The sequence below is a fragment of the Microtus oregoni genome, unplaced genomic scaffold (assembly GCF_018167655.1).
Source record: "Microtus oregoni isolate MIOR12 unplaced genomic scaffold, Mior012 000001F_ref0000356, whole genome shotgun sequence".
NCBI lineage: Eukaryota > Metazoa > Chordata > Mammalia > Rodentia > Cricetidae > Microtus > Microtus oregoni.
Genome location: NW_024543060.1, coordinates 3,308,220 through 3,333,977, shown reverse-complemented (window position 1 = coordinate 3,333,977; position 25,758 = coordinate 3,308,220). Strand labels below are relative to the sequence as shown.

Genomic DNA, 25,758 nt, shown 5'->3' with positions numbered 1-25,758 from the left:
GAAGTTCTACTCAGCCTTCAAAAAAAAAAAAGTAAAGGAAAAAAAAAACCCTATGAAAACAGATTGTTTATATTGCAGAAAGCAGTCTGTTTATTCTACCCATCAGTCTTTTCCCTGACAACTGGCTACTGTTGCTCTTTTTGTTTACTGTGTGCTCAGAAGAATTTTAATATAAACCCTTGCTATAACCACATAACAAACGAAGCAAATTCCCAAACCACTCAGTCTCCAGGCACACTATTCAAGAGGATCACTTCTCATCCAGTGGCAAGGTCACAGAAGTAGACACTTAAAAGGGGGTTAAAACTGCCCCTCTGTGCTTCTTCACTATAAGCAAGGATCACCTAAGCGTGAAAAGAGCAATCATTTTCACTTGACCTTGGAGCAGTCTCACCCAAGCTAGACTTCCAGTACAGCAGAACCGTGACATTTCAATGGCTGCATCTTGACATCTCTCAACTCAAAACATGTCTCAGTACATACTTGTATACCACGGGCTTCTCCATGTGCAACCGTCAAGTGGGAACAGAAGCATGTGGGGAAGTGGCATTAGTCTGAAGCCCATTCTTCTTAGCATGTTCCACAGCTACTGATGTTCTCACGAATGATGAGAAAATGGCAAGAACTGTTGCTCCAAAATAATGCTAAGAATCATATCAAATACCTTCCTCTAAGGCCAGCAAGATGGCTACCAAGCCTTGTGACCTGTATTCAAATCCCCGGAATTCAAATGATGGAGAAAGAGAACCAACTCCACAATTTGTCCTCTGATCTCCACGCATGTGCATGTGTGCACACACAATACCGTTTTTAAAAAAGGAGTCTACATATGAGACTCAAGTAAGACGCAGAATCACCCAGACACACGGCTGAATGAAATGTCTTTGCAAAGTGAGCCTTGCTTGCTATTATCTGTATCTGAGCTTCATGATTTTTTATTACTGGTTTGCTTACAAAGTTACAATTTTAGGTAATCTGTCTTTGCTCTTTTCCCCACAGCCCTGATATTTTTATTTTGTTGTTTTCCAGAATGAGAATCATCATAGTGTTCAAATAATGACCCTTATTTCAAAACTCAAAAAAAACTTCTGAGCCAACAGAGTATTTCATTGCAATTTAGTGTCAAATGTTTCCACAACACCACTCAGAATTTTAAGCACACTATAGGGCAACACCAATTATTTTATTACTATATAATCTACATTTTCATCAACCCCATTCCAGATTTTAAAAAAACCTAAGCCAACTATTGTTTAAATACCTAAGATCTATTAAAATCACCTACAGAGGCTGGAGAGATGGTTCAACGCTAAAGAGCACAGACTGCTCTTGCTGAGGACCTGAGGTTCAGTTCCCAGCACTACATGGTGAATTACAACCATCCATTAACTCCTGTTTCAGGGGACCTGGCGCCCTCTTCTGGTCTCTGCAGAAGCAAACAGTACATATGCATACATGTAGGGAAAACTCACACATGAGAAATATAAATAAATAAATAAATAAATAAATAAATAAACCATCCAGAGACCCTTCATCATTCTTACCTCACTAAACCTAATCTGGATAGAGATTAAGTTTACAAAACAACCCCAAGCGATCTAGAATGTACCCTTTCTCCTTAGAAGTACTCCTGTAAATACCGTATTAATTCAAGATGATGCAACTGTGTTCTCACCGCTCCCCTCTACAACAGCTGGGGAACTTATGGGAAGCCCACACTTTCAGAATTCTTAGGTTCTTTTAAGATTTCTGTTTTGTTTGTTTGTTTGTTTTGTTTCTGCCAAGCATGGTGACACATGCTTTTAATCAATCACTTAGAAAGCAGAGTGAGATGGTTCTCCATTGAGTTTGAGACCAGCCTGGTCTACACAGTGAGTTCCAGGCCAGCCAAGGTTACATACTAAGACCTGTCTCAGAAAAGAAAAGAAAAGAAAAGAAAAGAAAAGAAAAGAAAAGAAAAGAAAAGAAAAGAAGAGAGAGAGAGAGAGAGAGAGAGAAAGGAAAATCAAATCACTCTATATGTATGGGGTGTGGGTGTTTTGTTTGCATGTATGTTACAAGAGAAAAGAGGTTGGGAGCCACCAGACATGGGTTCTAGAAACTGAACTCCAGAACTGAACTTGCTCTTGAAAGGCAGAAAGTTCTCTGAAGAGCTGGGTCATTTCTCCAGTCCCTAATAATTAAGATTCTTGGAGTCATTCCAATGCCAGAACTCATGAACCAAAATCTCTCATGATGGATCTGAATATCTGACTTTGAGGTGAGTGTGAGCCGGATGCATTTGTAACCCTGAGGCATTTCCAGCAGATCAACATAGAACAATAAATAGAGACAGCTTGTAGATGTAACTACAGGTATGAATGGTGGCCCAGAGGGGTCAACCCGGCCATATCCTCCAGGCATTGTGGATTTTTAGGGCTGCAAGCCATCTACTCTGAGAAAAAGAGTTAGATTGGTTGCTGAAAACGCTCTCAATTCAAGCTCACTGGTGGTCCTCAGCTGTGCCACATCTGATGTCATCATCAGCTACAAGACTTAAGACTCTGCCCCAATGCCAAATGGGGTTTAATGCATTAGACTACAGAGCAAGGTGTCAGAGAACCTCCGCTCATCAACAAGTGTCCCAGACTCCAGGGGTACCACAGTTTGATTCTGACTAATCAGAAGAGCAGACTCTCAGAAGGAAGCAAAGTCGCTGAGGTGGCCACACCAACTGTCGTGGCCTTAATTCAGGGAAAAGAATCCCATAAGGGAGAAAAGTGTGACCAGTTTTGCCATCATTGAGAGACTGTCAAAACTTCCCTCCACCAGTGAGCAGTGGCAAAGGTTACAAAACCCCTGACCCTACTCCATCTGTAGAATGGGTGCAAAATGTAAACTAGTTGATTCACGTATAAAACAGAACTTGATGCATTTCCCATACTCCTTAGTGATTTTTCAATTCTCTTCCACTCTCTTTGCCATTCCATAGTATCAAGACTTACTTCTAGAAAGTGTCATCCCAGCTGACAGCAAGTACCCCACACACACCCTCTCCAACCCTAACAGGGAACTGGGGCAGGGCAAGGCGTGCTTTGTCTACCTTTACTTGCCCCTCCAAAATTAACACAAAGCCTAAACTTTTTTTTTTATGACAACCCTCACTGGGTACCTCCCAAAGGTGTAGCCAAATGTGAAGGCCAAAATGCTGCAGAAAGACCAGCATGGCCACAGACATGCAAACTCAGTCACACAATTCTGTTCCAGAGCCACCTAGAAAATGGTCTCACTTTCTAATAATGGCTCACTGTACAGAAGTGCAGTGAATCGTCACTATGGTTGATGCACACAACCCATTATCCCCGGGAAAAGCACCTGAAGAATGGTGCACACGCTACACAGTAAGCAACATGTTCACCAATTAGTGCCAGGAAAGCTTGCACTAAACAGCCCTCCGTCACATTCGGATGCTCCACAGAAGCAGGCTCACCACACCAAATCACTACAAACACAGTGTTTGCTGGCTAGTTTTATGTTAACTTGACATAAGCTATAGTCGTGTGAGAGAAGGGAACCTCAAATAAGAAAACGCCTCCCTAACTGAGGCTACAGGCAAGCCTGCGGAGCACTTCCCTAATTAATGATGTGGGAAGGCCCAGACAGTGGTGGGTGGTGTCATCCCTGTGCTGTGCTCCCAGACGCTGTAAGAAAGCAGGCTGAGCAAGCCAGTACTCAGCACTCTTCCATGGCTTCTTCATTCGCTCCCGCCTCCACGTTCCCATCCATTTTGAGCTTCTGGCAAGGCTTCCCCTTCAATGATCATCATTCAGACTTTGTCAGCCTTTCCTCCCCAAGTTTATTTTGGTCATGACGTTTCATCCCAGCAATGTTAACCCTAAGAAACAGCTACTTTTCCTTGCTCCAAGTTGGGCTTGGCATGACAAAAATGTCAGGCATGTGCCATCTTGGCCCAAGAGACAAGAAGAACGTTCCTTAAAATCAGGGGGAACAAGTGCTTAAAGAGGCATCATATTCTCTCCAAGAAGACTCCTGAAATTTTACATTTTAAAACATGTTTAAAAAAGTATTCAGTCAAAATTCTTCACAGATCTGGAGAAGACAATAATCAACTTTATATGAAAAAACAAAAAAACCCAGGATAGCCAAAACAATCTTATACAATAAAGGATTGCCTGGAGGCATTACCATCCCTGACTTCAAACTCTATTACAGAGCTACAGTATTGAAAACAGCTTGGTATTGGCATAAAAACAGAGAAGTCGACCAATGGAATCGAATAGAAGACCCTGACTTTAACCCACAAACCTATGAACACCTGATTTTCGATAAAGGAGATAAAAGTATACAATGGAAAAAAGAGAGCATCTTCAACAAATTGTGCTGGCAAAACTGGATGTCAATCTGTAGAAGAATGAAAATAGATCCATATCTATCACCATGCACAAAACTCAAGTCCAAATGTATTAAAGACCTCAATATCAGTCTGAACACACTGAACCTGATAGAAGAGAAAGTGGGAAGTACTCTACAACACATGGGCACAGGAGACCACTTCCTACATATAACCCCAGCAGCACAGACATTAAGGGCCTCATTGAATAAATGGGACCTCCTGAAACTGAGAAGCTTCTGTAAAGCAAAGGACACTGTCACTAAGACAAAAAGGCAACCCACTTACTGGGAGAAGATCTTCACCAACCCCGCAACAGACAAAGGTCTGATCTCCAAAATATATAAAGAACTCAAGAAACTAGACCGTAAAAGGCTAATCAACCCAATTGTAAAATGGGGCACTGAGCTGAACAGAGAATTCTCAACAGAAGAAGTTCAAATGGCCAAAAGACACTTAAGGTCATGCTCAACTTCCTTAGCGATCAGGGAAATGCAAATCAAGACAACTTTAAGATACCATCTTACACCTGTCAGAATGGCTAAAATAAAAAACACCAATGATAGCCTTTGCTGGAGAGGTTGTGGAGAAAGGGGTATACTCATCCATTGCTGGTGGGAATGCAAACTTGTGCAACCACATTGGAAAGCAGTGTGGCAGTTTCTCAGGAAATTCGGGATCAACCTACCCCTGGACCCCGCAATACCACTCTTGGGAATATACCCAAGAGAGGCCTTATCATACAACAAAAGTATATGCTCAGCTATGTTCATAGCAGCATTGTTTGTAATAGCCAGAACCTGGAAACAACCTAGACGCCCTTCAATGGAAGAATGGATGGAGAAAGTATGGAATATATACATATTAGAGTACTACTCAGCAGTAAAAAGCAAGGACTTCTTGAATTTTGCATACAAATGGATGGAAATAGAAAACACTATCCTGAGTGAGGTAAGCCAGACCCAAAAAGATGAACATGGGAGGTACTCACTCATATTTGGTTTCTAGCCATAAATAAAGGACATTGAGCCTATAATTCGCGATCCTAGAGAAGCTAAATAATAAGGTGAATCCAAAGACAAACATATAGGCATCCTCCTGAATATTAACCTTCATCAGGTGATGAAAAGAGACAGAGACCCACATTGGAGCACCGGACAGAAATCTCAAGGTCCAAATCAGGAGCAGAAGGAGAGAGAGCACGAGCAAGGAACTCGGGACCTCGAGGGGTGCACCCACACACTGAGACAATGGGGATGTTCTATCGGGAACCCACCAAGGCCAGCTGGCCTGGGTCTGAAAAAGCATGGGATAAAACCGAACTTGCTAAACATAGCGGACAATGAGGACTACTGAGAACTCAAGAACAATGGCAATGGGTTTTTGATCCTACTGCACATACTGGCTACTGCACATACTGGCTTTGGGGGAGCCTAGGCAGTTTGGATGCTCACCTTACTAGACCTGGATGGAGGTGGGTGGTTCTTGGACTTCCCACAGGTCAGGGAACCCTGAATGCTCTTTGGGTTGACGAGGGAGGGGGACTTGATCGGGGGAGGGGGAGGGAAATGGGAGGCGGTGGGGGGGGGAGGCAGAAATCTTTAATAAATACATAAATTAAAAAAAAAGTATTCAGTCAGTGTTTAATGGAATTGATTTTGACAATATGAAACTTAACAGATAACTTTTCTTAGAAACATGGCCCAAATCAAATGATAAATTTCCTAACCAGGATCGCATGTAACCACATGAAATAGCACAATTTGGGTCACAAATGTGATAAAGGAAACAAATAGAACCCCAAAGACCTGCAGTAAAGGACTGAGTCAACGGGTGCTTATATATGTTGACAAGCAACCATTTGCCAAGAGGTAGAAACAAGAAAAGAGCGAAAACCTTTCTCACAAGCTCTTCCACATGAATGATTTCAATGCAAACAACATGCCTAGCAGGTATTAATGAGCAGACCTTGTTCTGGGAGCATTTCAAGCAAAATCAGTCCAAAAATAAAAAATGAAAATCCTTCCCCAGTAAATGCTGCTTTAGAAATGGAGCAACACAGATGAAACAGCTTAGCTGAATCATTCTGTCTTTTAATATTGTAACTCTATGAGCTATGTAAAGATAAAATCCAATCTGAAAGTTTGACATACTAAAAGCACAGGCATCTTCCATAATTTCTTTCCAGTGAAGACTTTGAAAAGTTAAATGAAGATGGGGGAGCAAATACAGCACCCCATTTAAATTCTACAAGCTAAATCTAAAACTTTTCGGTTTGTCCCATAATCTAGACTTCAACTTTGCACAGACACAATTAAGTTTGGCTAAAAGAGGCATGGGGCAAGGGAGATTTTCCTGACAGAAAATACTGACACTGAACTCTAATTTCATTGGTCCCAAAAGTTTACTTCCAAATAATGGAATAGAACACATGAGAATTAATTCTCCCAGAAAAATTAACATGGCACTACACGAGACCAGGAGACAGTAATTTCAGTTTGTTCAAACAGAAGCCTAGTTATTAAATACATGCTGTAAAATCCCTACTAACAGTTCAAGATAGCTCTCAGACCCATACTTTTTGACCCCCACTTTTCATAGCAGTCTCCAACAGACTGAACAACTATATCCCCAATACCAAGCACACTTTGATTCAGCATCAATTATTTAAGGGAAGGGGTTAAAATTTTAAATTTAAGATTTATTTTGAAAATGTTATTTGAGCTATGCTCATAACAAAAAATTTTAATCTCCTGTTTGTAAATTTTTATCAGCAGGAAACAAATTATCTGCAGACGAATGCAGCTAGAGAAATAGTCACTGGGATTAACCTGGAAAACCAAGATCAGTCTCATGAAAGTGAGCTTTTCCATGAATCAGAACGTCAACTCTTCAGGACAAGGCTTTAATTCAGTCTCACGCTTTCTGAGATGTTCTGATGAGTCAGAAGAGATCAGAAGAAAACATTCAAAACACAAACTTTCTTTCATCTAACCCGAGTACAGTTTTATCAGCTGAGGTACTGAGGTCTGGTACCTACTTGGCATAGAAGTCTAGACCAGTCTCCTCAGAGGAAATGTAGCAAAAGGATTCATCCTGGTGTAGGCTTTACTAGAAAAACTGTTCCCCTTGCAAATGTTGTCACTGACAAAGTCATTGGTTCCAGAACACACTGAAGCTGATATAAGTCGGAGGGCACAGGGTGACTAAGGTTTCAATGGTTTCCTGATGTAGCCAGTGAGGTAAACACTGACAGTAGACGGTCAGTGAGGTAGACAGCGACAGTAGTCAGTCAGTGAGGTAAATGGTGAAAGGAAACAGCCAGGCAGCCAGGCAGTGAGGCAGACAGCAAGGCAGTCAGTAGACAGTGAGATAATCAGCAGACATTCAAGTAGACGGGGAGATGGTCAGGGAGAAGAGCAATGGCAGCCAGTGAGGCGGGTAGGTAGACAGTGAGCTAGTCAGCAGACAGTGAAGGTAATGGTGTACTAAGGCAGTCGTAGTGAGGGACTCAGTAGGCAGACAGACTCTGAGACAGTCAGCAGATGGTAAGCCGGTGAGGCAAACAACGCCTCTGTCAGGTAAGCAGTGAAGGTAATCATTGAGGTAAACAATGAGGTAGACAGTGAGGCAGGCAATGAAGACAGAGAAGTAAACAGGGACGGTAGTGAGAGAATGATGCAACCAGCGAAACAATCAGTTAGTGAAGTGGTCAGAGAGACAGTGAAGAAATCTAGCTGGTTGAGCTAGTGAGGTAGACAGGCAGTGGAAAAGGTAGATAGTGGGGTAGCCAGTGATGTAGCCTGTCAGTGGATGAGGCAAGGAGGGTAGCCAGTGCAGTAGCCAGTGAGGTAGCCTGCCAAAGAGTAGCCTGTCAGTGAGGTAACCGGCCAGTGAGATAGCCTGTCAGTGAGATAGCCTGTTAGTGAGGTAGCCTGTCAGTGAGGTAGCCTGTCAGTGAGGTAGCCTGTCAGTGAGATAGCCTGTCAGTGAGGTAACCTGCCAGTGAGGTAGCCTGTCAGTGAGATAGCCTGTCAGTGAGGTAGCCTGTCAGTGAGGTAACCTGTCAGTGAGGTAGCCTGTCAGTGAGGTAGCCTGTCAGTGAGGTAGCCTGTCAGTGAGGTAGCCTGTCAGTGAGGTAGCCTGTCAGTGAGGTAGCCTGCCAGTGAGGTAGCCTGTCAGTGAGTAGCCTGCCAGTGAGGTAGCATGTCAGTGAGGTCGTCAGAGAGTAAGACAGTGAGATCATCAGTGAGGCAGACCATAAGGGTAGTCAATGAGGCAGTGATGTAAACAGTGAGGGAGTCAGGCACTGGGACAGTCAGTGAGGGTAGACAGTGAGGAGGCAAGCAGACAATGAAGGTAGTCAGCGAGGTAAAGAGTTAAAGTAGTCAGCGAGGCAGTGATGTAAACAGTGAAGCCATCAGTCAGAGAGATGGACGGTAAGGTAGACAGTTAACGAGGCAGTCGGTGGGGTAGCCAGTCGGTGAGGTACACAGTTAAGGTTCCTTAGTGAGTGGTTTCGAGAGATGCACCTGACGCACCAGGACTTTACAGAGGGAGGAAAGGGGCCTTGAGGCCAAGCTTGCATCTTGGATGTAAACAGAAATCGCACATAGGCCTGGCCATTAAAAACAGAATAGGTGCCCAAGTGGCTCAGTGATTTTCCAGAGGTGAGAGTTAACATCAAATGTTTGCTGCCATTAGATAGCATCTCATTTTTTCCCAGTCACTGCAAAAGGGCACATCTACACCAGAAAAAAAAAAGTCATTTTTCCTTCAAGGAGGGCAGAGGTGTGGAGCTGTTAGCAGGGGCTGGGGCTGCAGGAGGAGGAGGGGCGTGAAAGGAAGGAGTGCTTTAAGGAGAGGCCAGACACCGGCCACTGCAGAGAGAAAACGGGAGGTGGGGGAGAAAGGAAATGTCTCTCGGGGAAGGGGAGGTGGGGGGGTGGAGGGGGACAAGGCCGAGGGCAACCGGCTGGAGAAAGCCAGGTTCCCTCCAGGATGAGCGCTGGGCTGCAGAGAGCGAGCGCCGGTTACCTTGGGACACGGGGGCGTTAAGGGGCAACCTGGATGGAGGTCTGCAGAGAAGAGGGAGGGCAGAGGCAGGATCCCCTCCAAATGCTACCCGGGGAAGGAGATGGGCAAACAGGGGCCTCCCCTGGGCCAAAAGGCGTGGCCAGCAGACATCCTATTGACCGTCGCGAGATGCTAGGACAGCGCGCGGCTACCCCGCTCAACCCAGCCCGGCCCGTCCGAGGGGTCCGCGCGCGGCCGCAGCCCCCCCCCCTTCCACCCCGCAGTGCTCTTACCTCCACACCTGCCCCATCTGCAGCAGGTGGATGACCGACTGCCAGATCCACACGGAGAGGCGGCACAGACGCTGCGCCCCCGGGGTGGCCGAGCCCCCCGCACCCGGGGCGCCGCGGGCCGCGCCGTGGCCGTAGCCGGCCCCCATCATTGGGGGTCCCCGGCTGCTGAGCCCCTCCACGGCGCCCAGTCCGCCGCCCGTGTAGTCCTGCACGAACCAGCGGAAGCTCAGGCTCTGCACCAGCAGCGACGGCACCAGCACGAAGAACAGGGTCAGCCCGAAGCAGCCGTAGTCCCCCTTGCGGTAGTAGTCGAGGGCCAGCCACAGGTCGGTACCCACGTCCCCGAAGAACACCAGCAGCGCCAGCACGATCCACAGGCAGTCGAGCCACGGCCGCTCCACCTGCGGCGACGCGGGCTGCGGTCGGCCGGCCGAGGGCGTCGGGGGGTGGCGGCCGGCGGCCCCGGGCGGCTGCAGAGGCTGGTCCCCCCCGTCGGCGGCGGCGGCGCTGCGGCGCGGCTTCTTGCCCAGCAGCGAGCGCAGGCAGGCGGAGCGGCAGCCCCAGTAGCACGAGGAGGTGTTGCAGCAGTGGCAGATGTGCAGCGAGCTGCTCTCGCCGGGCTCGCTGCCGTCGCCGCCGCCGCAGCCGCCTCCCCCGGGCTCCCCGTCCTCCTCGCCGCTGCCCACCGCCTCGTCCAGGTTGTGCAGCTGGGCGAAGCCCACCCCCACGCCACCGCCATCGGATTTCGCCGCCATCTTGACTCTCTTCCCAGCTCCGGAGGTTGGGGGGGGAGGGACGGGTGGGGGGGAGAAGGCAGGGACCGGGGAGGGGGGGAACGAATGGAGAGGAAGGGGGGCGGGGAGGAAGCGGGGGAGCAGACGAACGGGGGGGGGAGTGGGCCAGGGAACCCCCTCCGCTTCCGGGCGGGTGGCGTCACTTCCGGGCGAGCCCCCCAATCGCACGGCGCCCGCAGCCTCCTGGCCCTACCCTGCCGGCCAAGATGGCCGCCCTCCTGTGCCTCAGCTGCTGGGCGGGGGACCGGGGGGTTCTCCCCGCCAGGGCTCCCCTTCCCCTCTTCCGTTGACCCCGAAACCCATCAGGTTGACCCCTCGGCGTTTCAGAATCCCGCTGGGCTGAGTGAGGCGGTCCAAAGTGTTCCCTGGAGGAGGCAGTGCCAGACGTTTTGGGGTCCCCTTCCTCTGCGTTGCAGCTCTCAGCTTTGCTCTGGGAGAAACGCCCCCTAACACCCGGCCGGCTTCTGGCGGAGGGGCGGGACCTCTGAGGGAAGGGGCGGAGCTAGTGCAAAGCAGGTGATTACTTGTCACTTCCGGGAGATAGGATGACCTCATTGTGTAGTTAGACACCCCCCCCCCCCCCATCAAAATGACTGTCTCACCTCTTGGGCTGTTTTTCTTTTTTTTCTCTTACATCCGTGTTGTTTTCTTATCTTGAGGGGCTTTAAAAAAAATTACATAAGTCAGTATAGTTTCCACAAACTTACTGATTTTCACTTATATTTAGGCACCTCTAAGCTCTATTGATCTCCTGATTTTCCTATCACTTGATAAGTTTCCCATCTTTTGTAATAAAGTTTCCAACGTTCCCTCAAGAAAATTCAAAAAAGAGAGAAAGAAAAAAAAAAACTCTAGAAATCAGCCTGGTTACCTCTTTCATGTTATAGCAAAAATTGGATGGGCATCTTATGACCTTGAGTGTTTTCTGCACAATCAAACATACTTCTACCAACCTTTTTTTTTTTAAACATAATTCTAAAACTCTGCAAAGACCTTGATTTGAAAAAGAGCTTAATGCTGTACGTATCAATTACTTGTTCAGACAATTTGAATGTGTGAAACTGGTCTTTGAGGGTTTTTTGGGGAGGTGCTAAGGCTCTGTTAGTAAACATGGCTGTAAGTGAGTGGAAATGTTGTTAATGTGCTATATCATTAAAATAGGTGCAGAGGACACTATGAAATCTTGGCTAACAAATTGCACAAGTGAGGCAGCACTGAATGGATTTGAATTACAATGCTCCTTCAGTGGAAGACACAGCAAACTACTTGATTGTTACTGATGAGTTAAAACAAGCATTTTGAAGAGAAAAGGGTGAAGAGAAAGCACTGGTGTTTTCTCATCAACCTCTGTAGATTTTTTAACCACTTTCCTTTAATAATAATGGAAATATTGCCTAATAATGGCAATAGCTTTTTCAGGAATGCTAAGAAAACAAATAGATAATATGTTTATAATATTGAAGTTCTGTAGAAAGAGTTACTTTGACAGCTTTAGTAGTCATTCTGGTACATATGACATTTAACACTGTAAGAACTACTCGACTTTTGAGAGTCTCCTTGAAAGATGAGAATACCCCATTGTAGGACACAAGTTTTCATGAGTATATATACCAAAATAAACCCTATAAAGGTTGAAAGACAAATTGAAGAGGATATTACACACACATTAGAGAAAGTGATTCAAAAATCTACATTTTTAAAAAAACCACATAACTATCTCTTGCTTCTTACTAGCTTAATCCTTTTACTTGCTAGGGTAATAAAACCAAGCTAACAGGTAAAAGAAATTGTTTTGCATATAGATGACAGATTATTTCTTTACTGGATTTGAAACAACTTAAATGCATATGTTGAATTCTAGTTCCATTAAATTGGTAACATGAATAAACAAGATAATCTCTTTAAACCTCAGTTTTCAACTTTATATAATGGGAATAATAATACTTCCTTCTTTTAAAATGTGCTCAGTAATAATCTATAATAGTAATAATCTATTCAAAGCTCTCAACATGATACCATGTAGGCACTAATCAATAAATAAATGGCAACTGCCTTGTTATTGTTGCCATTATTGTTACTGTTACGTCTGCATCATGCCAATATATATCTACATAAACTCCATGAAATAGATTTGGTGGCTCTAATAAAAGAAATCATGTTGAAATACTTCCAGAAAATGAGTGCAATTAATTTGTACTTTTAAATATATTTTCTTTTTTTAAACTGTGAGGCTATGAAATTAGATACAAAAGCAGGCAGTAATAGCAAATTTATGATTCTTATTTCTCTGTGCCCTGAAAGAACAGAATCTACTAGTGAAATTAGCTAAGTAAATTATACTCACTACGGCTGACAAAAGAGACTATGAGTCAAAAAGTGTCGCAATTGAAATTTCAAATAGAAATGTAAGATTCTGTCTTTTCAAGGGATTTCAACTTTGTAATTGCTGACTCAACAATTTTATATTCTGTCTGTTTTGGAAGGGGTGAATATATTCTCCATTCCAGAGGGTTCTAAAATTAAAGTCAGTTACAATGATAATAAACCTACCACAAAGACTTACTGAAAGATTAATATGAATTTAGCCCATTCTATGAATGGTACTTTTAACCTATAATTTTAGGTCACTTAAGTGTTTTTGTGTATGTTTAGCAGTTCTCAGTAAAATAGATGAAAGAGTGGATGGCCAATTTTATGGGTAACTAAGATTTAAAATTGAGGGTCAAAATTATATTTTATATTTGATGATGTAAATCTTCATAAAATCATTGATGTGTTACAGAGACATCTCACCCATTTAAATTGTAGAGAGAAGGGTAAGTAAAAGTACCTCATTGGCCTACTTTCTTCATACAGGGAGATAGGTAACCTTTTAATTTGAGGTCTATTAATTCTCTATTTTGATACTGAGAATTAAACTCAAGGCCTGATACATGCTAAGCACATGCTTTACCACCCACTTTCACCTGGTAAATCCTTTCTCTTCTATTAACCTTTTCTTGACAGTTTGACTTGAGGTGACATTGTGCAAGGTGTCCACTCAGGCCTACTAAGCGCCTTTGTTGTAGTGCTAATGTGCCTTTTTCCTGGTCTTTTAACCTTTGCTTTCTGTAATTCAATCAGTTAATGATTTGACCCTATGTTTCTACTACTATGTGGAATGAAAAGCTAAACAACACAGCATTTTTTTCAATTTCATGTAAATGAATTCTAAATACATCCTAAGAGCTTTTATGAGTATAGTAAGGTAGTTTTACTGTATGGAAGTTGTGACATAAATCCTGCTTGGAAGTCCTTGCTTGGGGTTTCCTTCTTAATTCTTTGATATTTTCAGAAAGGCAAAGAAGAAAGTTGGTGTTGAAGCCTATTATATATTAAATATTCTTCTAAATATTGTTCCTTTTAAACCTTACGGCAGTCCAAAAAGGCTCGGGAGTTCCTTCTCCATCACAGTCAATTCTGCTAAATGACTTCTCCTGAGTCAGACCCTTTGCCATCTGCCCTACCACTGTTTTGGTCCAGCCTGCCAGTGCTACCCACAAAGGACATCACAGCACTCACTGTATTAGTTATAGGAAGGACCCTGTTGCGTTGCAGTGATGGCACACATCTAGGAGACAGAATACTTGAATTCTGATATGGGGATGGAGCTCAGCAAAACCTCTTGCATGGGCTCCTTCATGCATTCTTCACATTTTGAGCCTATGTAAGCTTCTTAACAGTAAGTGCACCCCATATCATTTCTGTGCCTTCTATTTTAGTGGCTTCTATAGAAATAGAGCTTCTTTCTTTTAGAGGTTCATGGTAAAGTCATAGAGCCCGTTATTTTGATATTACGAATTGGAGTTTAGGCTGGAGAGATGACTCCATGGCTAAGAGCACTTTCTCTTGCAGAAGACCCAGGTTTGGTTCCCAGCACCCATACCAGATAGGTCACAACCATCTGTAACTCTCGTTCATTGAGGTCTGGTACCCTCTTCTGTCGACTATGGGCACTTGCACCCGTGTGACATAGACTCACACATGCACATACACGTGCACACATGCAGAGAGAAAGAGAGAGCGAGAACTGAAGCATCGTTGCTGGTGGTATAAAATAGAACAAACTCTATAGAAGAGAATTAGACACTACCTGCCTAAATTTTCAATCATCCTGTAAGACAATAACTTTTTTAATGGAAGTTATCCTATAGATAAATATGCACATGTCCTTAAGTATAAATGGGGCTAGAGACATGACTCAGCAGTTAAGAGCACTGGGTGCTCTTCTAGACAACTTGATTTCAATTCCCAGCACCCTGGTGGTTCACAACTGCCTCTAAGCTCAGTTCCAGGAGGTCTGATGACCTCTAAGGTCATGAGGCTCACACATGTTATGCAGATATACATGCAGACAAAACATTCATGTATATAAAATATTTTTATATTTTTTATTTTTAAAGTTTTTTCATAGAATATATTTATTTTAATCATTCTTTCCCTTCCCCCAAGTCCTCCTAGATCCTTCTCCTTTTTCTGCCCACCAAATTAATTTTCTTTCTCTCATTATGAAAATAAAAACAAAAAGAAACTACCAAACCATAACCAAACATGCACACATAACCTATCTAGTTTCAAATTCTTGGCTTTATTAACATTGTCAAATATGGATTCCATCTCATGAAGTGGTTGGTTAGTCCCATAACATTTATGCCACTGTTGCAGTAATATATCACAGATATACTTGTAGACAAAACTTACCCATGCACATAAAATAAACTTCTAAAACAGAAAAGTATATGCATATTCATATAAGTCAGTTCTACATATAGCATGTTTATAATCATATGAAAATATGAATGGGGTAAAAGACCCAAATGTTAATTCAAGGGGGCAACTGTTAGATACATTATGGTGTATCTATGTGACAGAATATGATGCACTGATGTTGAAAATGTCAGTTACTCCTTTTGGTTATGCAGAATGAGTTTTATGATGTTATGCTGAATGAAATGCAATACAGTAGAGCATGCTCCATTTACTGTAAGACTGTAGAACATGCTCCATTTTCTGCAATACAGTAGAGCATGCTCCATTTTCTGCAAGACTATAAAGGAGGTGCATTTATTATCTGTTACTGTTTGCTTGTTTCTATATAAAGAAATTTGCGGGAAATTGCCCAAGAAATAATTAAAACAATTAATTACACAGAGTCATGTTTTAGGTGTGGCAAGATTGTGTGAACAGGCACTGGGATATAAAAATAATAAAGTTGGAAGACGTTGGGAGGTGGCAGGTGATGTGTGCATGCCTCCAGTGTCACACCAAGATGGGCAGCACAGCAGGGGCAGCCCTAAGGGGCCATTATCGATAATAACAGCCTTGAGGGTTTTTAAAGACATTGGCTCTAAGAACCCCTAAGTCTGGCATTGGTGAATTGATGGAAACCCTTTTGGAGCTTACTTACATTTTCATCTGTATTATCTACGAATAATGGGTTTCATGAGTTCACCTCCCAAAGAGTGTTACGACTTCATCACATACACACGACTTCTGTGAAATGGATTAATTACTCTCAACTGAAGGAAAAAGATAGGTGAGCACTAACAAATTAAATCAGAAAGGCAATTCTGAAAATCAGTTGATATATATGTCACCAGATTGAGCATATGAGATTGGGGAGAGGAATTTGACAGTTTTACAGCAAATCTCAGTCCCTTCATTTCCTAATTCGGCCCCACTATAGCATTTTGGACAAGTTGCTTCATCTCTCAGTTTTATTTCCTAGTATGTGAAAATGGCTTATAGATTCCCTTCACAAGCTCGCTGTAAGATCAGTAAGGGTACACAGTATGTGCTAAGTAGGCGTTGGTCCTCTTTCCCTAGTTTTTTCCCTGTTTGTTCCCTGAATCTGCTACACAGAGTCTCTAAATTGCTTACAGTCCCCAAAACATATTGTTTTACCTTGCCCAAGATCAAACTACAAAAAGCATTTCACTGAGTTAATCTTTGGGGTTTGCAGGCTGCGTTCCTCCTGTGGAGTGTGAGAAAGGATGTGTTTCCATGCCTTTCCTGAATTCTTGATTCTGTCAACGTGCCTTGGCCATTTCCCTTTTCCGTCCTCAAAGCCATCACTTCACTCCTACCTCTAAATATTCTCCTTTCTCGCTCTGTCACCCTCCCGCCCTCTTTATCTGAGGGCGGGATTTTGCCTTGGTGAAGATAGAGTTTATGTAATCCACCAATTCAAGTGTTCATTTCTTCCAAAAACATCTTCACCAAACAACCAGAAATAGTGTTTCCTCAGATAGCTTGGCATCCCTTAGTCCAGTCAAGCTATTACATAAAATTAGCCACAATGGATGTTAACTAAGCAGATAGGTTTTGATTCCGATGCCAACATTTTCTAGATGAATGTGATTTGCCGGTTATAAGACTTAGATTAATTCAGATTGAGTCTCTGAATGTTAAAAATATTACCTTCTGTTCCCCCCCCCCCCCCCCCGCTACACACACACACACACACATACTTTAAAAGTCACGTGGTAAGAAACTTTCTGGTAGACTTACTGGATGATTTCTAAATCATAAAGAAATACAATAACATAAAAACTTTTTATCCAAGTTGAGGCCTTCTAGCTAATCTCTCCCATTTATATTTTGTTTCTCTAGCAGCCCATTTACAGTCACCAGATAAGATGTAATGAATCCCTGCTACCTGCCCTACCAAATACGAATGGCATGCTTAGTTTTCAGATCATCCATAGCCTCATTCCATCTTACAGTTATGAGTTTCCACCATTAGCCAGTGCCCACCCCAGGCAAGGGACTGCCCTCTTGTGAACATGTAGTCTATGTCTCCCCATGCTAGAACTTTTGATCTTGCCTTTTATTCATTTGCAATGCCTTCTCCTTCCACCTTACCTACTATTTTCATTCAAACCAGTACTTTCAATGAAGGGGAGGTAAAGAGACAGCTCAGTAGATAAAGCAATTGCCACTAAAGAACCCTATGTAAATACTGGGTGAATGTGGTACCACCCTGGAATTCCACACCACTCAGGCAAAAACTAGATCCCTAGGAAAGCTGGCTAAACGATATTGGTGAGCTCTGGGTTTAAGTGAGAGACCCTGTCTCATATATAAAGCGAGAAACAATTGAGGAGGCTATCCAACATCAACCTTGGGCTTACACACACTCGTGTATACCCATATACACACATGTGCCCATGTACACGCATATACATACATACATACATGCATACGTGCACACACAAGAAAAGAAATTTTTAATGAAAGCCTACTGTAAAAAAATGTCATGCTAGCATAGGCTGAAATTCCTTCTCATCTTTCAATATGTATTTTAAATTCCACCTCCTTTAGCAGGAACACCTGTTTTAGTCTAGTAAGATGCCTTTTTCCTCTATGCATTAATTTACTAGTGTTCATTCTTACATTCTTAACTCTTAATTCATGTAATGATTTTTTTGTTAAATCACAACCATAAGAAAGCCATCATCCCAGTGGCCTCTTGCCCTTTCAGCTAAGATTGAGTATAGGAACTAGGTCCTCCAATTCTTTGAATAAGTGGATTCTGAGGTATGCCCCTAAGCAATATTTATTAATCTCTTACTATGTTTTTGCCCTGTGACAACTCCAGTGGTGAATCAAGCCAGGTGATGTCCTCGAGGTCTATAAGCGAAGTCTCTAGATATGCAGTAAAGACATATACCAAGAAGAGGACATAATGTGCACAGAGGCAAGAACATGAAAGAGTAGCGGGCCATGAAACTGTGCAGATTGTTTATAGTATTGAGCATGTAAAGGAGAGGAAGATGGTAAGTGAACACATGTGCTAAGTTCAGAAAGGTTCCTAGCTATCAATATGAGACTATAAAGTTAATCCTATAGGCATTTATCAAAAAAGAGACAAATTAATTTTTAAAAATGTATGTGTGTGGCTTTTTGCCTGAATGTATGTATGTGCACTACATACATGTCTGGTACCCGTGGAGGCCAGAAGAGGCCATCAGATCCCCTTGGGTCCAGAGTTATAGACAGTTGTGGTCAATCATATGAGTGCTGGGAACTGAACCTGGTCCTCTGCAAGAGCATTGGGTACTCTTAACCACTGGTAGCCCACTCCCATCTTTCTCCAGCTCCTCAAATTTGTGTTTCAGACAAACTATTCTGATGGAAGTGTGGACATGAGAGCAAAGACTCACAGGAAGTGCCTTGGACTGGCTAATTAGCTAGTGTCCCCATAAACCAGCATTGGGTTTGATGTTCATTTAGTAGAAATGGAGAAATACATCTGAGTTTAGTAAAAATCCTACTCAGGTTAGTTTTTCCTGATTGTCATTCAGTTGTCATTTTTAAAAATAGCAGGATAAGTGCTGAGAAGATACAAAAGTATCTGAGCATGAAGACTGTGCTGGATCCTCAGAACCCATGTAAGCAAGCTGCACACAGTGGTGCACACTTGCAATCCCAGTGCTGCGAAGACAGACAGGTGGAGCCCTGGATCTCCTTGACCAACCAGCCTGCTCTCATCAGTGAGCCCCAGACAATGAGGGACCTTGCTTCACAGAACAAAATAAATGGCTCTTGAGGAACAGATCCCCAAGGGTGACCTCTGACTTTTCTGTTTGCATTCATGGATGTGCATACACACACACACACACACACAACACACAAGTGCACACTTGTATACATATGCGCATGCACAAATAATAAAGCTTAAAACTTTCGAACAGTTTCTGCTTTCCTATCGTTCCTTATTTCTCATCAATTCTATCTCACGATTTTTTTTTAAACTAAACCCCTTTACAGGAGCATATTAAAGAGTTTGGAAGTTAGCTAATGTAATAAGCCACTCCTTCCAAACAGTCAGCATTATACAATGCACCATTTGGTTCTGAAATGCCAGCAGAAGGCCAAGTTTCCGCTAATGTAGTCACACGTGATCTTTGTAAAGAAATGCCAACAAAAATATGTCTTCTGAACAGTTTTTGTTTTATTTTTTTTTTCTCGTTGTTGTTTTCCTATACCAAGGCCTTGTCTACTTAGGCACAGGTAATGAGATGGTAATAAGTCCACCCCAATGCCTCCTCTGCTGGTGTTCATGCCTTCCCCTTGAGGGCAGCCAGGACCTGTGCCTTGACTCTAGCCAAGAGACCATGGCAAAGATGATGGGTTATCAATCTGTAATTGATGACGCACAAGTCTGATGAAACTGAAGGCTTTCCGGGGAGCTTGAGGTAGTAAGTGGCTATGTGGGAGAAGGCCCTAAGAAGAAGGTCCCTACTGGAGAATAACCTCAGTCAGCAGTCAACAAAAACCTAGGACCTGCAGTAACAGAGTCACAAGGAAATGACTTCTGCCATGGCAGTGAAGTCTTCTCCAATAACGCCTATACAAGCCTGGCAGCACTTTTATCATAGCCGCGAGAGTCACTGGGCAGAGGTCCCAGCCACACTCTGCCTGAGCTGTCTCCCAGAAACTAGAATAATAGGTGCATTATACTCACCTTCTTGATTTGCAGTAATCTATTACAGAACAACTGTAAATACTTTCAAATCAGGGACTGCAGAGGTGGTTCAGCAGTTAAGAGCACTTGCTGCTCTTCCAGAGGACCAGGGTTCAATTTCCAGACCCACACCAGAAGGCTCACAGGTGTCTGTAGCTTCATCTATAACTTTAGCTGCGGGGGAATCTGACACCTCTGGCCTCTCCAGGCACCTGCACTCATGTGCACATACCCACGTGTGTTCCTTCCTATTTGCACGTGCACTAATGCACACACGTGCACACATATACACACACACACACTTAAAATTAATACAAATAAATCCTTTAGAAAATGTCACTAAATCAGAAATGTTTCGTGTATTGGTCTAAATGTTTTGGATTTTGGAGCGTTTCAGATTTGGGACCTTGTTCCTTTGGTTTGGTTTGCTTTGATTTTTTTGAGACAGGGTCTTACATGTCCCAGGCTGGCCTTGAACTTGGTACATCCCTGAGGATAATCTTGAGCTCCTGCTGCTCCCACCTCTACCTCCTGAGTTCTGAGGTCATAGATGTGTGCCACCACACTCTGATTATTCTGATTTTATATTTTCAGATGAAGGATGTTTAACCAGTAAAGCTTGTGAAAACTGTTTAAAAAATAAAATAAAACCCCTAAACTCCAAATTCAAACATTTCTGGTCCCAAGTATTTTGGGTAAGGTTCCTCAGCTCATGTACAGTGGGTGTAAAGGATGGATATGAAGAGGCCGGTCTCAGGCAGCTGCCCATCTTCCGTTAAGTGCATTGGTGTCACGCAATAGCTGCACTTACTCACACCATGTTTCTAGCTGATTTAAGCATTTTCCTGCCTCTTTTGCTGCTCTAACTGCCAACCTCTTCCAACTGCTAGGTGAGAAAGGAGATAGAAAAAACAAGGGGTCATTGTTATGTTGAGGTGTGCTTCTTGGGGAGAGGGGGTCTGTGCAAAAGCTGTGGCAGCTGGGAAGCAGAACAGGCAGGTGGCAGGCACAAGAAGCAACACCGAGGCTTGTTTCTTATTCTTACAGACACATCGCTTTGTATACCCCCAGCATCGCACAGTCTCAATGGATGTCCATGTTGATGTTCCTAGAGCAGGATTTACAAGCCTCAAGGGAACACTGACCGATAGGCAGGCATTTTAACAGTATTTCCAGCACTCTCGCTCCTGAGACGTGAGTTCACAGATACTTACTGTAGTATGTTATATAATTTCTATATATAAATATTATATAGATACTTTCGTATAGATCTAATGATACAGAATTTGATATACAAACTTTAGGATCAGCCTAATGTAGCTTTTAAAAAAAAATTCTGTGTGTGTGTTTGTGTGTGGATGTGTGGATGTGGGTGTGGGTGTGTGATGTTGCTAGGATACCCATGAAATCCAGATGAGAATATCTGATCCCCTGGAGCTGGAGTTACAGGCAGTTGTGAGCTGCCTGATGAGGGTGCTGGGTACTGAACTGGGGTCATATGCAAGAGCAGTGTGTGTTTTGTATGTTTTGTTCATTCATTCATTTACTTATTTTGCAGTACAAATACAGTGAGAAAAAGGCAAGAGCAGAGAGCAAACTGGGATGAGAGATGCCAGACAAAGCCAGCTGAGAAAGTTCTTGTCTATATACTAAACAAAGAAGCTGGGGGTGTAGATCAGTTGGCAGAGAGATTGCCTAGAATTCATAAAGTCATGGGTTCAGTCTCCAGCAATCTAGCACTGCATGAGCCTGGAGGAGTCAGTCGTGCAAGCCTGCAAATCAAGCACTTGGGAAACGAAAGTGGTGCAGGGGGGGGGGGGAGGTCAGAAGCTCAAAATCATCCTTGCATATATAAGGTGTTTGAGGTCAGCCTGGGCTATGTGAGACCATGTTTCAGGGGGGAAAAAGTGGCTAAACAAGGAAGGAAAAGACCTGAGAGGGAGAAAGGCCCAGTGTCTGGAGAGAGCAGAGAGAAAATGCAGTCTCATTCAAAACAGAAACAGATAGAATAATTCACAAACTCTAGGGCTGGCAAAGGGTAGAGGTACTTGTATACCTGTGGGATTACCTGAGTCTGAGCCCCAGATCCCACGAGGTGGCTGTAAAGCACTGATGCCTGAAATGTTTCCTCTAATCGCCCCCTGTACTCATACACATACCCACACAGTACAGAAAATAAAACCTAAAGAGAATTCACAAACCCCCTACACAGGTAAGCACAATGAGGCTGAGTTCACACAGAACTGACATTTAGGGCTCACCCACCAGGTCCTTTAAACATTAGATGTAGTGGCACTGAGTGTCAGGGATCGCCATCATGGGTCATTGCTAAGTGGCTCCTTTATTTTAGCATTCTCAACAGCAGGGCCAGGGCAGTCATTGCTAGACAGCCTGCTGCAGTGCAGGAGTATATAAGATCCAGCTCTACCTCCTAGGACTCTCTGACCAGGCAAGAAACAGAAGAGAGGCACCAAGCAAAACATTTGGCATCGTAGGTCTGCATTGGTAGGCAAACCTCGGACCTATACAGGCAGGCACATGCGTGCAAGTGTGTGTGAACGTGAAAACCTTCAAGCACACTTGCAAACCCGGTCCCACTGTACCCAAAAGTTTTACCAGGAGAGCTTGCCACCACCCCACATGGCCCTCAATGACCCTATAGGCAAATACAGTTGGCTCTTGTTCTGATCATTCTTCCAATATTTCTTTTTGCTGAAGAGTCACTAACAGCACTGCCAGGTAGCCCCCAAACACACTCGCAAATTAGCAGGCTTTAACTCCAGTTTTCTGTGGCCCTCTTTGTTAACACTGCTTCTCTTTGTTTCCAGAGTCTAAGTCTAGATTGATAGTTTTGATGCTTTTTCAGGAATAATCCCTAAATCTTCTTCTTGATCTGTGTGCTAGAGGATTATCTGCTGCCCAGACACATCACAGGCCTGGCCTCCTTGCTCTGCAATTAATTCTTAGTTTGTCTACAATAAATTACACTTGCCATCTGCTGATAAAATCGCAAACATCCAAAAAAGCCTTTTCCATGGCTTTCACTGTGTATCTGTGGTCTGTTCTACCTCCTCTCTGCTCAATCAGTTACAAAATAGGAGGTTTGGTTTCTAATTCCTCCCCTCAGTTTGCTCTGTAGTGGAGTTTATATGTGAAAGTTTCCTACAGAATATGTATATGGAACTTCACAAAGGAACTTTGAAGGTGCAAGACAATGTCTAGATAGTAAAGCTTCCATGAAAGGATAAGCGGTTCCAGGCCAACCAGGGCTACATAGCTAGACCATGTATCAAAAATGCCAAAATATATCAAGGTCAGCCTGGCTTACATAGTGAGTTTCAGGTCTGTCAGAGCAACATAGTAAGACCCTGTCTCAAAAATGGAGATGGAGCTGGGCAGTGGTGGTGCACACCTTTAATCCCAGAACTGGGGAGGCAGAGGCAGGAGGATCTCTGTGAGTTCGAGGCCAGCCTGGTCTACAAGAGCTAGTTCCAGGACAGGCTTCAAAGAGAAACCCTCTCTTGAAAAAAAAATGGGGATGGGGATAATGATAATAGTAATAATAATAATAGGAATAAGTAAGAAATGCATTGGGTGATTTTTAAACAACTCCACTGCAAGTTATAAAATAATTAGTTTTAAAAGCGATGCACTTTTTTTTATAAAAAAAAAAGGTAATATTAATTAGAACAGATCCTTACAAATCTACTAGGTATTGGGACATTGAGACGTCTCATCTGGTAAAGGCACTTTGATCACCAGAACCTACATGGTGAGGAATTAAATACTATAAACTTGGAGAGTAGCAACAGAAATTCCTTACCCCCTATTCTGGAGGCTGGAAGTTCAAGATCAAGGTTATGGCAGAGTTACTTTCTCATGTGGATTTTTTTCTTCAACTTGTGGGCTCATACGGTCTTCCCTCTGTTTTGTCTTTTTCCTTTTGTTTTGTTTTGGGGGGTGTGGTCTTGGTTTGGTTTGGTACTTTGAGATAAGGTCTCATTATGTATTTCTTGCTCCCTAAGAACTCCGAGAAATCCACCTGCCTCTGCCTCCCAAAGGCCGAGATTAAAATTGTGCACTAAAGAACCCATCCCACGTTCTTCCTTCTGTATGAGTCTATCATAACCTCTTCTTACAGGAACACCATTCGTATTGGATTAGGACCCCTACCCTAATGATCCCACTTAACCTTAATTAGCCCTTCAACAATCCCATCTCCAGTCAGAGTCACCAGAAATGCTGAGGAGTAGGACTGACACTCAGGAATCTGGGAGGCTTTAATTCAGCCCAGAACAATATTATTTTTTATTTACTTACTTATTTGTTTGTTTCTTTTTTATTTAAGACAATGTTTTATCTAGCTTAAGCTAGTCTAGAATTCAATATATAACTAAAGCTGGTCTTGAACTTTTGATCTTCTGCCAGGATTGGGGTAAGAACTAGAATGGAATCCCCAGAGCCACTGTGGATAGCCTTCGACTTTGAAAATAGAAAGTAGTAAGCTAATGAATTATTCTTTACCTACCTTGATGGATTTAAGAAAATTGGGGCGGGGAAGATAACTTTACCAGTGAAGTGCTTGTCACATAAGCGTGATGACTTGAGTTTGAACCCCAGCCCCTATGGAAAATTTGGTCATAGCTATATGTGCCTATAATCTCAGAGCTGAGCAGGTGAGACAGGAGGATCCCTGGAGCTTGCTGGCCCACCAGCCTTACCGAATGGATGAGTTAGAGGTTGAGCGAGAGATGCTATATTAAAAACGGAGGTGGAGAATGACTGAGGAAGATCCCAGTGTCAACCTCTGGTCGCCACACATGTGTATATGCTCAAACACACACACAACATTACAGGAGTCACACACTTATCAGGAAGAAGAAGACAATGTGTAGATGAAGAAAGCAGAAAACACAGAAACCAGTAAAACCCGTCTATTCCGTTTTTACTAGGAGTTTTGCTGTTAACCTCTATTTCTGTGACTGTTAAGCACAAATTCACATACAGACACCCCAGACACTCTCAGGATATGTAAAGAATTCTTAAAAGGTATAACACACTGCTTTCAGTGTCTTGTAATCTCAGGTCCTAGTGTTGTACTATTTTATATTTTCAAGGCGCTTCAAAATTTTAAGATTGCAAAAATCACCATCCGGGTTATGCATGTTCACACTGAAAACCTTATGAGCTTAAATATTACTGAATTTAGCAGTCTGTGGCTCCGTTAATACTTTTTAAGAGAGTGTGATTATTAAGACTCCTTAAAAAGAAGTGTTTTGTTTAAAAAATGTATCCGTGTTTTATTAAACATTCAGTCTTCTCTAGCAGAGATCAGAGAAGGAGGCAATATCTGATTCCCCGCATTTACACACCCACTTCAACAGGTTTTATTGTTTCTTCCAACTTAACAGCTCAAAACAACTGTACATAATGGATATTTCTATTATTTTAATGTGAATTACCCGTTTCCTCAGTGTGTTATTGAAGTACCTCACACTAAGATTTGATTTGAGCTATCAAAGTGTGGCTGGATCTTTTTGGATATACTCTTGGCCTTGGTACAAATAAGGAAAAGAGTCCTGGGCTGGTGAGAACTGACTCCTGAAGGTTGTATTATATTTGTATTGCATTTATTGTTTATTTAGAGGGGATATGGCGGAGGCTAGAGGACAACTTGCAGGACTCATTCCTCCCCTTCCACCTTGTGGGTCCTGGGGATTGAACTCAGGTTGTGAGCCTTAGGGATAAGGGCTTTAG

The 25,758-nt window shown here is 43.1% G+C and overlaps 1 protein-coding gene and 1 long non-coding RNA gene across 2 annotated transcripts in view; one reads left to right on the top strand and one right to left on the bottom strand.

Annotated features, from left to right (window-relative positions):
* Positions 1-10,650, bottom strand: part of Xkr6 (XK related 6) — a 202,120-nt gene extending 191,470 nt beyond the window's left edge. The window contains exon 1 of the mRNA XM_041674609.1: positions 9,700-10,650. Within this exon, the coding sequence (XP_041530543.1) occupies positions 9,700-10,454 (755 nt within the window). The 5' untranslated portion in view covers positions 10,455-10,650. The remainder of the gene's footprint in view (positions 1-9,699) is intronic.
* The window catches only part of LOC121462742, a 28,247-nt gene continuing 12,383 nt past the window's right edge, over positions 9,895-25,758 (top strand). The window contains exon 1 of the long non-coding RNA XR_005976364.1: positions 9,895-10,025. This is a non-coding gene — a long non-coding RNA (uncharacterized LOC121462742). The remainder of the gene's footprint in view (positions 10,026-25,758) is intronic.